Genomic DNA, 13,414 nt, shown 5'->3' on the forward strand with positions numbered 1-13,414 from the left:
CACAATCTAGGTAGTTAGAAATTAAAATACAAAATTTTATGTGCTAAAATCTAAAGAAGAAATGAAGGGAGACGAAACGTAGCTAGCTTACCGAAATGCCTGATTCAGAAGCTGGTAATGAAAATGTTCTGGTGCCAGGCCAATGACCACAGCGTTGGGGTCATCTGTTTGTACTCCTGGCAATGGAAAAAATGTAAGAGTTGAGAGTTGTCACACTGCATAACAAATTTCCAGTGACGTGCACATTTTGCTATCACCATAATTTGGAAGTCTACAAGGAGAGAGAAAGGAAAAGGGAGAGGGTTGGGTAAGGAGAGACATTAATATTTTTCTATATTCTTCATATATGGTTTTATAGCTATTGAGTATCTAGAATATTTGAATTGAAAATTGTAATCTCATATTTGCTAGTGATTCCTGATTTCAAAATGTTTTACTGATTACAGCCAGGAGAACATGAGTTACTGATGAGGGAATGGAATTCTAAGAGGCAAGGGAAATTAGATTTCTAAATGGCACATGCATGACAAATATGGAAAGCACCATCATGTAGAATTCTACAGTTTTATAATAATTTCCTAATCTACTTTTAGTTTCACACATATTAAAGGATGTTTTAGGGCCTTAGTATCTAATAATAGGACTTCAGATATGACAAACACATTTACCTTCATAGTGATAATTTGTGCCTTCATAGGAATAACCTTTGCCTGTCGTTGTGTTCAGATACCCAGTTTTGATTCTTTTGTTACTAATTGCCATAAATATTAAATAACTTGTTAATGTTTGTTAAGGAAACAAACTAAAGTAATTGCCTTTAGTGAGAATTGAGTATTTGTAATGTTAATTCTTTTCATTATATCTACCACTGAAACAGAGATGTTGGCAAAGATGTTACGATTTTCTTGAAATACTCACCTACATTGGTTATTTTCATGTATATAAATATGTTCCAAGGGGTGCAGTCCGATCACTGAATGACAAGATTTCTTTCATGTCCTGACTCAGGATTCTGCTTTTATGTCCCAAATCTAGCTTGCTGCTGCTGCATCAGAATCCCACTTTTTTTTTTAATAGCTAGAATTTTAATGTTTACTACAGTCAGCAAGGGAAAGTCAGACTCAAAGCTTGTTCTGCTTTCCTCTGCTTCTTCAGAAATGACTATGTTGACTATGGAGACGAGTCTTGATTTTCAGTTGCTCAGCTTCTGTATCACATTGGAGAACTTGTTGGCTCATGTGGCATCACGGGGCAGAGGCAGAGAATACCAGAATAATGGGGTCTCTTGAAGCTGAGAAGGGTGGGTTAAGACTAAAGCTCTTCCAGTCAGAAGCCCCAGGCGGGGCTTTGAACTGGGAGTTTGAAACATAGAGGAGCAGGAAGCTACTCCTCCAAAGCAGCGGCTGCCAACCTTACCAGGTGCCAGCTGTAGTGCCTACTGGGGCCACAGGGACAACAGTGGGACCTGATTACTATGGGTGCTGCACTCTGCTTCTGCCTTCACAGCCCTGAACACTAACTCTTCAGCTTCCTTGACAGTTCTGTGGGCTACTACAGGGCCTTGAAAATACTGTGTGTGTGTGTGTGTGTGTGTGTGTGTGTGTGTGTCTTTTGGATTTGTTTCTTTGCGCAAGTGTGAAGATCAGAGGACAACTTGCAAGAATTTGTTCCCCCCTTCCACAGTGTAGGTTCCCTTGGATGAAACCCAGGTTTTCAGTGCCTTTATCCATTAAGCCATTCTGCTATTCCATGACCTTTCTTGTTATCATGAAAATATCCACAAACACACAAAAGCAGAAAGCCTAGGTAGATCTGTCATCTAGCTTTTTTCAGCCATCAACATTTTGCCAATCAGCTCTTGTAGTTTTGGAAAGTCTTTCTAGAGCAAACCCAGATTATTGTGTCATTTTACTCTTTCATATTTCAGTATTTATTTTAATTAATAAATGATGAAAATATTAAAAACCTTAATATAAATATACAAAAAAGTTAATAGCTCATAATATCATCCAATATTTGAATTTCCCCAAACATCCTTAATTGTTTCTTAACATAGAGAATGTCAAACTGGCAATCTACAAAGCCCATGTTGCCTTTGACTGATGCTTTTTATTTCTCATTCTCTAAGTTTACTTCCACCCCTTCTTGGTGCGAAGAGACACTAACTCTGCATTTGGCTGATTGTAAAGTTGTTCCTTTATCCCTGTCTTTCCTGTACAGGGACATTAGATTGAGAGGCTGTATAGGTTCATATCCAACTAGCTTATTTCATAGATGACACTATGAATCTCTTACCATATTACATCATGAAGCAAGATTCTGGTTATTCCACTTGCAGTGGTGTTGAAATTGATCACTGGAGGAGTGGAGGAACTGTTACCCACACTCCTGCAGCTAGCTAACACTTTAAGGTCTATTGATATTCTTGCCTATTTCTTGAGAACTTATCAAGTGGTAATGCTTAATTCTGCATTTCTATCTGTGATTCTTCTATAAATAACTTAATTTTATCAAATATTTGGTTATCCTAAAATACAGTTTAACTGAAAGAGTAAGATAAAATACTTGTCCTGTTCTTTTCAGAGTTAAGGAGCTAGATAGAGTCCTCCTAATCTCCATTAGTGGCCTATACTGGACTGAACATCACTGGGCTTGTCTGTATGTGTGTTGTAAAAACCACATCATTCTTTTTGATATTCAAATTATCCCTTATAGAGGTCTTTGGGCATGTCCTCATCATTAACTCTTCAGGAGTTTCTCTACTAACGTAATGCACCAAGCAATACTCATCTACTGCATGCTTAGGCAGTGAGCCTGCCACTTTTCCAGGAGCGACAGTAGGGAAAAAGACAACAGACACCACAGTCTAAGTGCGTGTTTGTCACACTCATTGGAAGACCTACACAACCTGCAAAATTTTAGGGATGGAAATATATTTATCAGTTGAGTGCAGTCAAAGTTAGTTTCTATTTCTTACAAGTAATAATTCTGATTGCTACACAGTATATTTCCTATTAGTACAGGTTTGGAGGTCCTGACCAACCTGTAAAACTATCACATGGCATTATAATTAAGATATTCACATCTATTTTGCATATTGATCATTTTACAAAACAATGCGGCAAGGCTTCATATAATGAGGACATTTTTTATAGTTACTTTTTCTAAAGTGAAAACAAATTTTTACTGAACATGTAGAATGGCATCTATTCTTAAGAAGGTCCTCCTGATTTATCTTATTTAACTAAGGTAAGAGAGCATATCCTGGATTAGGAGTTATAATATTCAAAATAATTCATTTTAACCATGGCTCACAATTCACTAACAGATTATGAAATTAATCTGTAATACTCTAAGTAGCATTAAAAATCAAAGAACACAAACAGATAATATAGCATTTCTCACAAAGTTAGAGTATGATTTAACACATAGAAACATACCCACACACATGTATCACTACACAGTGAATCTCTCTTACTGTGGATGGTTGTTAAGAAGATTTGAGAAACATCAACTCAGACTCAAACTCTATTAACACAGCAGGTGACTTGGAAAAGTCAAATTCCAAATGCAGAGGCACTTCTTTTATTCCCTAGTCTATAGCAGCTCCTAATGTGTGTGATAGAGCTGGCCGGCCAAGCCTTAGCGGGTAAGTCGCTGTATTGATATGGACAAGGTTGTTTCTGTTGTTTCTGTTTTGTGGACTTTTCAGTAATAACAGGGACATCTAAGGAGATGCCTCTTCCACATGCTATCAGGCATGAAGAGCTTGTTGTAACTCCTCCCGAGCCTGTCTCACCTGTGAAATCAGGCAGTGCACGGTCATCAACCAACAGCATGGGCCTGACTTGTTTCTGCTCCACTAAGTTTCGGGCTGCCGTCAGAGAGGTGAAGATTTCATCTTCGGAGATGTCAAATTCCAGCTTCTTCAACCTTTCCAGTAGGTCTTGCTTGCTCTCTTTGGTTGTGTTGGTCACAAACCTAACCATCACAGAAGCAGCCCGTAACCTAGAAAAGGAAAACTCAGAAGTGAAGAGGCAGCTTTCACCTCCTAGTCCAGAGAGCCTAAGCTAAGCGTTTGGGCACAAGGCTAAATCAGTCACTGTGCTGTTGTGGACTGGATAAAGCTGGTGTTGTTTTAATCTTCCAGTGCTTACAAATTATCTACACCCTATGGACAGTGCTTTACCTCCAAAATCTAGAATGTTAAATTTGGAAAGCTCCATCCACTTTTGTGGGACCTTCTGGGCTTTAGCTACCCTTTGCTGTGGAGGTTAGTAAAGAAACGAAATACCACTGTCCTCACAGGTCTGAGGGGTAAGGTATCTTAAAGATGATCCACTCGTGTAACATGACAAACCCAGCTTTATTCAGTGGAGCCATGACAATGGTTCCTGTGTTCCAGCAATGTTTTATATCCCTTACTAAGAGAACCAAGGATGCCACAGTTACTTGAGACTTGTGAAAGTAATCTGGAAGTAAATAACAACAACAACAAAACCCAAACAAGTGCAATAGATAATCCAGCAAATCTCACATCTCATAGAGTGAGATGTTAGTGGAGATGGCCCTGCCCCAGTGAGTCATCGTGCTTACAAACAGAAGCTACTTGGACAGCTCAGAGAGAAGCTCAAAACTGGTGTCTTGTCAGACCCAGAAGCTTGTAGAAGAATGGAAAGTTTGAAGCTGTCCTGGGCCATACAGTGAATTCAAGGCCAGCACAGGCTACACAGCAAGGCCCTGTCTCTCTTGAACTGCTTACACATAGGACTAGTTTGCTTCCACCACCTGTTTTTGAATAATTGGCATGGTTTCAGAGAAAGAATTTGTGAATCTAGCTAGCCTTCTTTAAAAATATTCTTTTCTTGGTTCAATAGTGTTTTAATATAAAATCTAAAATTATAATTTAGCTATAATTTAGAATTTATACTAATAAACTTGCTTTTTATGTCTTCCCCAGAAGGTCACAAGGCATAAAAGTACTAGACACAATTTAAAGCAATCAAACAAATAGAAATTTTAAGAATTCACCCAAAGAACATTAAATAAATTTAGTTGACTAATTCACTGTAATCTGTGTGATAGCTTTTCAGCAAAACACATTCAATGTGGTGGTTTATCTCACAAAAGAAAGTGGCTACTTCAACATGGCTCTTATGCTAAAGACGGGTTGGGTGGGAGGCGGGTGTTACTGTGCAATACCACACCAGTTTCAACTGAGTTTGTTTAAAGACAAACAACTAACTTTTTGTGTAACTAGTCCTTCAACTTCCTTTGTCTATTTGTTTCCATAGAAACCAGAGTGGGAGGGCCAGTGTAGAGATTTCCCTGGTAGGAAAACCTGCCAGTGACAATGACAGAGAAATAGACAGCCTCCTGCCTGGCAGAGGGGCAGGCTCCTAGGTCACACAGATCACACAGGTGTCTCTGTTCAGCAGAGGTAAAAAGATTTTTCTCTCCTCCTAGAGCAGAAAGTGCATCTTCAAAGTAGTGACACCTAGTACTGATGTGTGGTTTTGCTGAACTTGTGGACAAAGATTTTAAAGACAAGTGGGAACTCTTTTTCAATCCAGAACTCTCTGTTCAGTGTGGGTTTGGATATACACATGGAGCAATATGATACTTAAGACAATTAAAGGTAATGGAGATCCTGACAACAGGTTTCTACCTTGAACACGAGGTGTGGGGTGGAAGGTAGGTGTCTTACTGTGAAAGCAGCACTGGCATACCCACAGGTCTGTAAGTTCCTAAGTGTGACTGGCAGCTTGTGGGAACATTAGCTGAGCTCAGTGTGTTAACAGAAGTGGCACAGCATCCATTCCAAAATAGATTCTCAAGTAAACTGCTTCTAGAAATTAATGCTAATTTAATCACTTGCCATCAGTGTCTCCATAGTTCAGGTGTAGATCAAAGAAAATCAAATGAAAGAACTGTGGGCTGGGAACGCACTGGAGTGAACACCAGTGCTCTAACTGGGAGGCGATCTGGGAGAGAAATCTCAAGCTCTGGCTTTGGAGAAGCTAAGATGACTTGGATGAGTAGTAATGTTATCACAAAGGAAATCCCTTAAATAATAAAATAGTTTAAATAATTCTGTCTAATTTTACTTATTTTTATAAAGCCCTTTATACAGTTTGCAGAAAGTCAGCATTACATTTTAACTCAGCTTCTCTAATGGTTTCTATGAAGGAAATAAAAATTAAGTTTAGCTGTTAAAAATAAATAGATCTGGGGCTGCATCTCAGTTGGATGAGTGCCTTCGTACCATGCACAAAACCCTGGGTTCTGCTCCCCAGTACTCTACAGGCTGGGGGTAGTGGCACACACCTGCAATTCCATTGCCTGAGAGATCCAAGTATGGGGGTCAGAAGACAAGGTCACCTTCAGCTTTATTGAGTTCAAGGCCAGCCTGAGATACTTGAAAAGGCAAGAAAGCAAACACTAGGAGTCCATTCACAGAAGTTCACTGGTCAGCAGATACCCATCCTGGCCCTAGAAGGCTGACCCAGAGAGACTATGTCAAGGGATGGAGTCTAGCTGGATACCCAGTTGTCTTTTGGTTTTAAACGCTGCACTGCCCGTCATTCCTCTGATTACAAAGTTAGCATCATGACTGCAAATGAACAGAACAGCTCCACTGTATGAGCACCAGGTATACTGGCGTTCTTATGTTTGATTCTCTACATGGAGAGTGAGGACTAGAGGGAGGATGACCTGTGTCAGTTGTTACCCTCCTACACAGCAGGGGTGATAAATGTCACCGGATTTTCACACAGTGAATATTCTAGGGTTTGAAAATGACAAGTACCAAATTTTATATTGCTGATTCTGAAGTCTCTAATTTTTGTTCATGACACCTGGAAGCAAACGTCCATATTCAGTTTATGTTGTGTATATATGCGCACACGTGTGTGGGTGTGCAGAGGACAGACTCAGGTGTTTCTTCGTTGGTGCTTTCTACCTCTCTTGAGACAAGTCTCCCATTAGCCTGAGGCTGGTGGATTTGGCAAGACGACTGGCCTGCTGGTGAGTCTCAGATCCACCACACCTGTCTTTAAGTGGGTGCTGGGGACTGAACTTAGGTCCTCATGCTTACAGGACAAGCACTGTCATCAATGAGTCAACTTTCTAGCCACTCAGTTCTCTTTAACACACTTTTACCATGTATTCTCTGCTTGCTTCTATATTTGTACTTGTTTAGTACTATATTGGTGAGTCAGAAATATAAGACAGTCCTTAATCTTTGGACGTATTAAATGCAGTTGATGAAAATATTTTTTAAAAATTCCAAGTCTTTCAAGTGAGCATTATTTTTAACAGTTGCAAATTCAATGTTAGATATTAGGAGGCTGAACAAGCCTGTGTGCATGCACATTATATATATTTTTCAGTTGAATTCCAGGATTCATATGATTTTTTCCAGAGCTATTTATGTTATATTTTTAGAACTAAATTGTTACTTTAGTTTCTTGAGTCTTCATCCCCAATTTACATTATTGATTAAAAAAAACCAGACGGGGGAAGAGAGGAGAGAGAACAAAAGGACTAGAGCAAAAGGCCAAACCTAATGAAGGCGAGAGAACAATGTTCGAGGATATTATAATGCATACATCTTCTAGCTAAACCCAAGGCAGTTGCTCCATGTATGGTGAGCTGGTGAGACGCAATCTCAAGGCCATCCATTTAGCTAATGATCCGCCTTGGTAAAGCGGCACTTAAAAACGTATTTGTCATCTGAACCTGGAGGATAGCTTGCCTTTTAAGAGCTTCCTGTGCGCCTGGCACAGCTGCATCTTCAATGTGAAGTGTGCCATTGAGATCTACCAAAACAGCTTTTAACGCACGGCGCGCTGCCATCCTTCATTCCCTAGGAGAGAGCAAATGAAATTAAAAATACAGTTTAACAAACAATGGACAATTAAAAACTGGTAAGCAATCAAAAATACCATTCACATCCAGGAAGATATTGCTTAGTGTTAAGCTGCTCCTCTTTGGAAAAAAAATAGCATTTAAAAAAATCAAAACCCCAACATTTAATGCATGAAACTTTTAATAATGCTTAAGTTTTTATCTATTTTCTGTTTAGTCGAGTTAAAACTTGGAAGGAAAATGCTAAAATGAGATACTACTACCTACTTTCAGGTTTCTTAGAGAAGCTCTGGTGAATAATTTGTTTTAAGTATGAGAATAATGAATACATAGACAGGAACACGACATTAACAAGGTCTTTTCATTTTTGGTTATGGACAATTAAAACATTTTAATTGCCACTGCTATGTTCTGAACTGGTGTGTATGGCCAAGGAGCTGCCAGTATTTATAGGTACTGGGGGGGGGGAGAGTCATAATAGTAACAATAAATAAATGTATTCACAGAGTCCAGGCTGAACTCCCTGTGCAGCCGAGGGCCACCTTGAGCCCCCTGCCTCCACCTCCCAGCTGTGCACCCCTATACCTGGTTCTTACAATGTTGGGGATTGAATCCTGGGCTTCACATATGCAAGGATAGCATGCTATCAGCTAAGCTACATCTCTAGCTCCTGTAGCAATATTTCAAGATTGCTTCCTCACTTTCTACTGTGCCACTTTACTCTGCATACTTTCCCCTCAAACACTTGCTAACTACTTAGGTTTATTTGACAAGGTCTTGTTATAGCCCAGGCTAACCTTGAATTCACGATCCTCTTGCCTCCTAAGAGCTGAAGCTACAGGTCTGTGCTACCATGCCTGACCCCTTTAACGTCTATTGTGAGTTTTAGCACCTAATGATAAATATAGATCATTGGGGGGGGGGCACAGACGGGACGGACGGACTCAAGAGCAGGAATGATATTTGAGACTTAACTGTTTGTTTTGAGATAAGGTCTCACCATGTAGCCCTACCTGGCCTGGACCCATTCTGTAGACCACGTTTGCCTCCAATGCATGACAGCACTCCTGCTTCTGTCTCCCAGTGCCAGCATTATAGGTATTTGTCTTACCTTTACATGGTATCTTAATTAGGGTTACTATTGCTGTGATCAAACACCATAACCAAAGCAACTTGGGGAGGAAAGGGTTTATTTGCCTTACACTTCCTTCACTGTTCATCACTGAAGGAAGTCAGGATGGGAACTCAAGTAGGGCAGGATCCTGGAGACAGGAACTGATACAGAGACCATGGAGGGATACTAATTACTGGCTTGCTTCCATAGCTTTGCTCAGCCTGCTTTCTTATAAAAACCCAGGACCACCAGCCCAGGGATGGCACCACCCACAATGGGCTGGGCCCTCCCCCATCAATCACTAATTAAGAAAATGTTTTATAACTGGATCTTATGGAGGCGCTTCCTCAGTTGAGGTTCCCTCCTTTCAGATGATTCTAGCTTCTGTCCAGTTGACATAAAACTAGTCAGAATACAAAGAATACTGTCAGCTTTACAAAAGAGGTATTACGAACAATAAAAGCATCCCTTTTACCCATCTTCCAACTTCAGAAGACAAATATATAGTCAGAGCCTCCTGTTTACCATCTTATCCAAGTCCTCTTCTTATATAATCAATGCTTTTATATTAATGATAATATAAGGTGTATACACTTAGCAATTTGCCACATCATTCCCTATTATGTTAGATGTGTGTAGGTTCCTATAGGTAGCTTTGGACGGTCATTTTCACCACTGTTTTCTACTATATAAATGCACTATAATATGTTCTCTTGTTAAGCAATCATAGTTTTATTATTTTATTATACCATAAAGCACATCTATTAACAAGTTTCCATGTCTCCTTGTGGATACCTGTGAGCATTTCTCTGAGGTCTTGCAAGGTCTGAAGGTGTACATGCATCCCCCTTTATAGAATACTGTTAAGTTGTAATCATGGTGTTATTTTATACACTCAGCACAAAACTCCATAGAATTAGTTAATTTTAAGAAAAAGGCTGGGTGTGGTGGTACAGACCTATGATGCTAGCTCCAGAGTTCAAGAACACCCTCTGGTTATATAGTTGAGTTTGAGGCAAGCTTGGGTTACTTATTTTTGTCAAATACCTGCTGGAAGAGTGCAGAGACCAAAAATAAAATAAAAAAGTATTAAGAACAGGCAACAGTATTTTTCCCTGGCATACAAATGGACTTTGGGTGCCCATCCAACAATGAGAGATACTCCTCAGCCTGGACTCTTGGAGGAGGGTTTAGGCCCTGCCCTGGATGAAATGACAGACTATGGACACCCCATGGAGGGCCTCACCCTCTCTGGGGAAATGAGGGGGTGTTGGGGGGCTTGGTGGGAGGGTATGGGAAGAGGGGAAGGAAAGGGAGAGGGACCTGGGATTGACATGTGAAGCAACCTTGTTTCTAATTTAAATTATAAAAAAGGCCTATTAGAACTAAACAAAACACAACAACAACAAAAAACAGGCAATAGTCGGGGTTGGAGAGATGGCTCAGTGGTTAAGACCACTTACTGCTCTTGCAGAGGACCAGGTTCAGTTCTCAGCAGCCATGTGGCAGTTCATAACTGCCTGTGCCAAGTAACCCAGTTCCAAGGAAATACAACATTCTCTTCTGATTCCCTTGGGCTCCTGCCAGCACACAGATACATGCAGGCACACGAACACACACATAATTAAAAAAAGAAAAGAAAAGCTGTGGTCAAGCGAGGCTCAAGTGCAAAATTCTCCCTTTTATGAATCTTCACAACATTCTCTCCTGGTCTTTATTGTGACCTTAGAATGAAGACATGGTTATGCATGCTGGTGATCCTAGCATTTGGGAGACCGCAGAAGGATCACAGCAAGGGACTGACTGGTCTAGGCCATTCAGCAAATTTACATGAGCTAATTAGCAAGGCTGTGTCTCATAACTAAAAGCTAACTGAAGGTTATTAAAGAACACTAGAAAAACACCAGAAAGAAACTGTGCAAACAACTGTCCAACTAGTGCCAGAGAATAATCACAAAACTATTGATGGTTTTGGTTTTAATTCCTCCAGAAACACTCAAAGGCATAATGTTATTTTAAAAGCCTACTTTTTTTTTTTCAAATCATGTCCATAGAACATACCTTATTCTTTTGGAGCTCCTGTGAGAAAGGGAAAACAGAACTTAGATGCTCCAGTCAAACTTCAAAATACACCTACCGCTTTGTGAACCTGTATAGTTCCTGTCAACTGAACCACAAACTATTATTTGACAAAGACACTTGGTATCCATGGGCTCGGGCCCAAGACCCTTGTCTAATGTGGTACAGTACTTGCCCACAGCTATCCCTCTTCTTCCAGATAACTGTAGAATGCACTTAAAGCAATGTAAATAAATGCTGCTCTACAGGATCCTTTAGGTAATGATGACAAGAACTTCATACTGTTGGCATAAATAAAATTTTATTTCTCCTTACAATACGTCTTGCCCTCCTTCCCTCTCTCCTTCCTTTTTTGTATTTCTAGAACAAAGTCAGCCCAAGCTGGCCTTGTACTCATGAACTCATGCTTCCTGAGTGATGGAATTCCAGGTGCCTACCACTGCATCTGCCTTTTTTGGAGTAGTTCTGGTTGGCAGTTGATTGAATGTACGGAGGCGGGGCCTGCAGATATGGAGGGTCAACTGCAGTGATAGGTGAGCATCAACCTGGAAAGAAATATCAGGGCTTCAAAGGGAGCCTACAGTCTTGTTCTAATCTGAGACCAACAGTCAATTACCACAAACTATACAGAATCTCAGTTATGAAGAGCTGGACCACCCAGGGCGGATAAACAAAACCAAACCCCATAAGCGACTGATGGGAACTGTTTAGTGCAAAGAAGAAAAGCACGTTTACTTTTATGCCAAGCAGAACTGAGCCAAATACTGCAGAGTGCAGTTGCCCTAAAAAAAAAAAAAAATCATTGGGTCAGTTCAGTCTTTACCTGAAGACACTCGTTTCTCTGTAAACCACAGGCAGTACCAGCAGCCCAAATGTTCAATCCAGTCAGTCCTACCCCCTTTGGTTTTCAGTATGACTTCTCTTTATCTTCAAAACTGCCTTAGTTTTAATATCACCTCTTCACTATTTTAAGAAAATCTCAAACCTCCTCTCCGATCGTCTTAGTCCCGTCCCAAATCACGACCTGGAACATGTCTGGGTATGAGCCCTGCCTACATGAACTGGGGACATTGTATCTGCTTAGCCTGTTTCTTCACTGCTGAGTGTACTGAACACCATGAATAGTGCTACACACTTGAGAAGATGGGATTCTGTATCAGACTGAGAAGGGATGTGATAAGGGCTATAAAAAAATTGCCAAGACAAATACGATGCAAGCACTGGGGATTTGAGAACACTACCAAAGCAAGGGTATTTGTTGCGTATAATTTTAAGAGCCTGTATAAATAAGGTAAAACATGAGATTTCAAAAAAAAAATCATTCTTATCGAGTTTTTTCAATAATGCCACCTGGACGCTCGGGATTAAAACGCTTCCCTTTTCTTACGGTTACCAACATTTTGGGAAGCCACTGTCACATCAATAAATGATACTATTATTTATCTAGCCATTCTCCTATTGGGTCTTCCTTCTGCAGGAACCCCATACTCTCAAGCCGAAGTCCATACGAGGAAGAGTAGTACTCCCACACCTACGTTCTTGGCAGCTTGCTCAGTCCAAGACTTCTGCTTCCCTCATCGGTGGCTGTCTAGAATTGCCCCTATCCTTCACTGGGCTCCTTCCCTCTGGCCACCTCCTGTAGCGCCCAGTCTCAGGTATCATTTTCTCTGATAACTCCTCTCCGGGGCTCTGTGTGTCCATAGTATAAAGCTTGCCGGCCTTGCCCAACCCCGCCTGCATCTCCCACTAAACTGTAGAGCTCTGTACGTGGAAGGGCCGTTGCCTTTTCTTCTGAGAACGCTCAAAAGAGACTCTTAAATCAAATGAACTCAGGCATTTCTCTCTGAGCTGGCAAGACCTAAGATCAAGGGCCTCGTTTTTGCAAACTTAACTGCAATGGCTTTCACCTCCTGGAGGTGAAGGCCCTCGGCCCCTGCATTCTGTCCTAACTCGGGTTCCAGGGTCCGGGGACGCTGGCGTCCGCACTGCACAGCGCAGTACAGTAAAAATGACAACCACACAATAATCCGCCTAGGGAAACTGAGCCCAGACAACGCCAGGGAAGGCCCTGGGAGGGCAGTTCTGCGCATGCGCAGAGGGGCGGGCTCCACCGGGACGTGGGAGACCCGGCCCGCGCTGCTCTCTAAGGTGACGCTGGCGTTTCCCCAGCCCGCTCCCAGGAGAAGGGGCCTCCGGCAGGGGGTGCGGCCGCCATTCCCCAGCCCGCGGCCTCTCGGTTGCACGCGCCTCCTCACCCTCGCTGCCCCGCTGTCCTCTGGAAAGGCCGAGGCGTCGCGGTGCACCACATTTGACCCGGAAGGAGTCCCGACGTACCGGAAGCCCCGCCCCGCG

The 13,414-nt window shown here is 41.5% G+C and overlaps 1 protein-coding gene across 4 annotated transcripts in view; it reads right to left on the reverse strand.

Moving 5' to 3' along the window:
• The window catches only part of Hdhd2 (haloacid dehalogenase like hydrolase domain containing 2), a 28,378-nt gene extending 14,977 nt beyond the window's left edge, over positions 1 to 13,401 (reverse strand). The window contains exons 1-5 of one of the 4 annotated variants that reach the window (XM_040741578.1): positions 13,318 to 13,384; positions 11,500 to 11,607; positions 7,757 to 7,867; positions 3,800 to 4,008; positions 92 to 176 (exon numbers count right to left, since the gene is read on the reverse strand). In XM_040741578.1, coding sequence (XP_040597512.1) covers positions 92 to 176; positions 3,800 to 4,008; positions 7,757 to 7,857 — 395 coding nt within the window. In that variant the 5' untranslated portion in view covers positions 7,858 to 7,867; positions 11,500 to 11,607; positions 13,318 to 13,384. Of the gene's footprint in view, positions 1 to 91; positions 177 to 3,799; positions 4,009 to 7,756; positions 7,868 to 11,499; positions 11,608 to 11,885; positions 13,233 to 13,317 lie in introns of those variants that run through there. The other 3 variants (XM_040741577.1, XM_040741579.1, XM_040741580.1) reach the window with 3 other exon arrangements.
• Between the last annotated feature and the right edge of the window lie 13 nt (positions 13,402 to 13,414).

This window comes from Mesocricetus auratus, unplaced genomic scaffold (assembly GCF_017639785.1).
Source record: "Mesocricetus auratus isolate SY011 unplaced genomic scaffold, BCM_Maur_2.0 Super-Scaffold_6730, whole genome shotgun sequence".
NCBI classification, from domain to species: domain Eukaryota; kingdom Metazoa; phylum Chordata; class Mammalia; order Rodentia; family Cricetidae; genus Mesocricetus; species Mesocricetus auratus.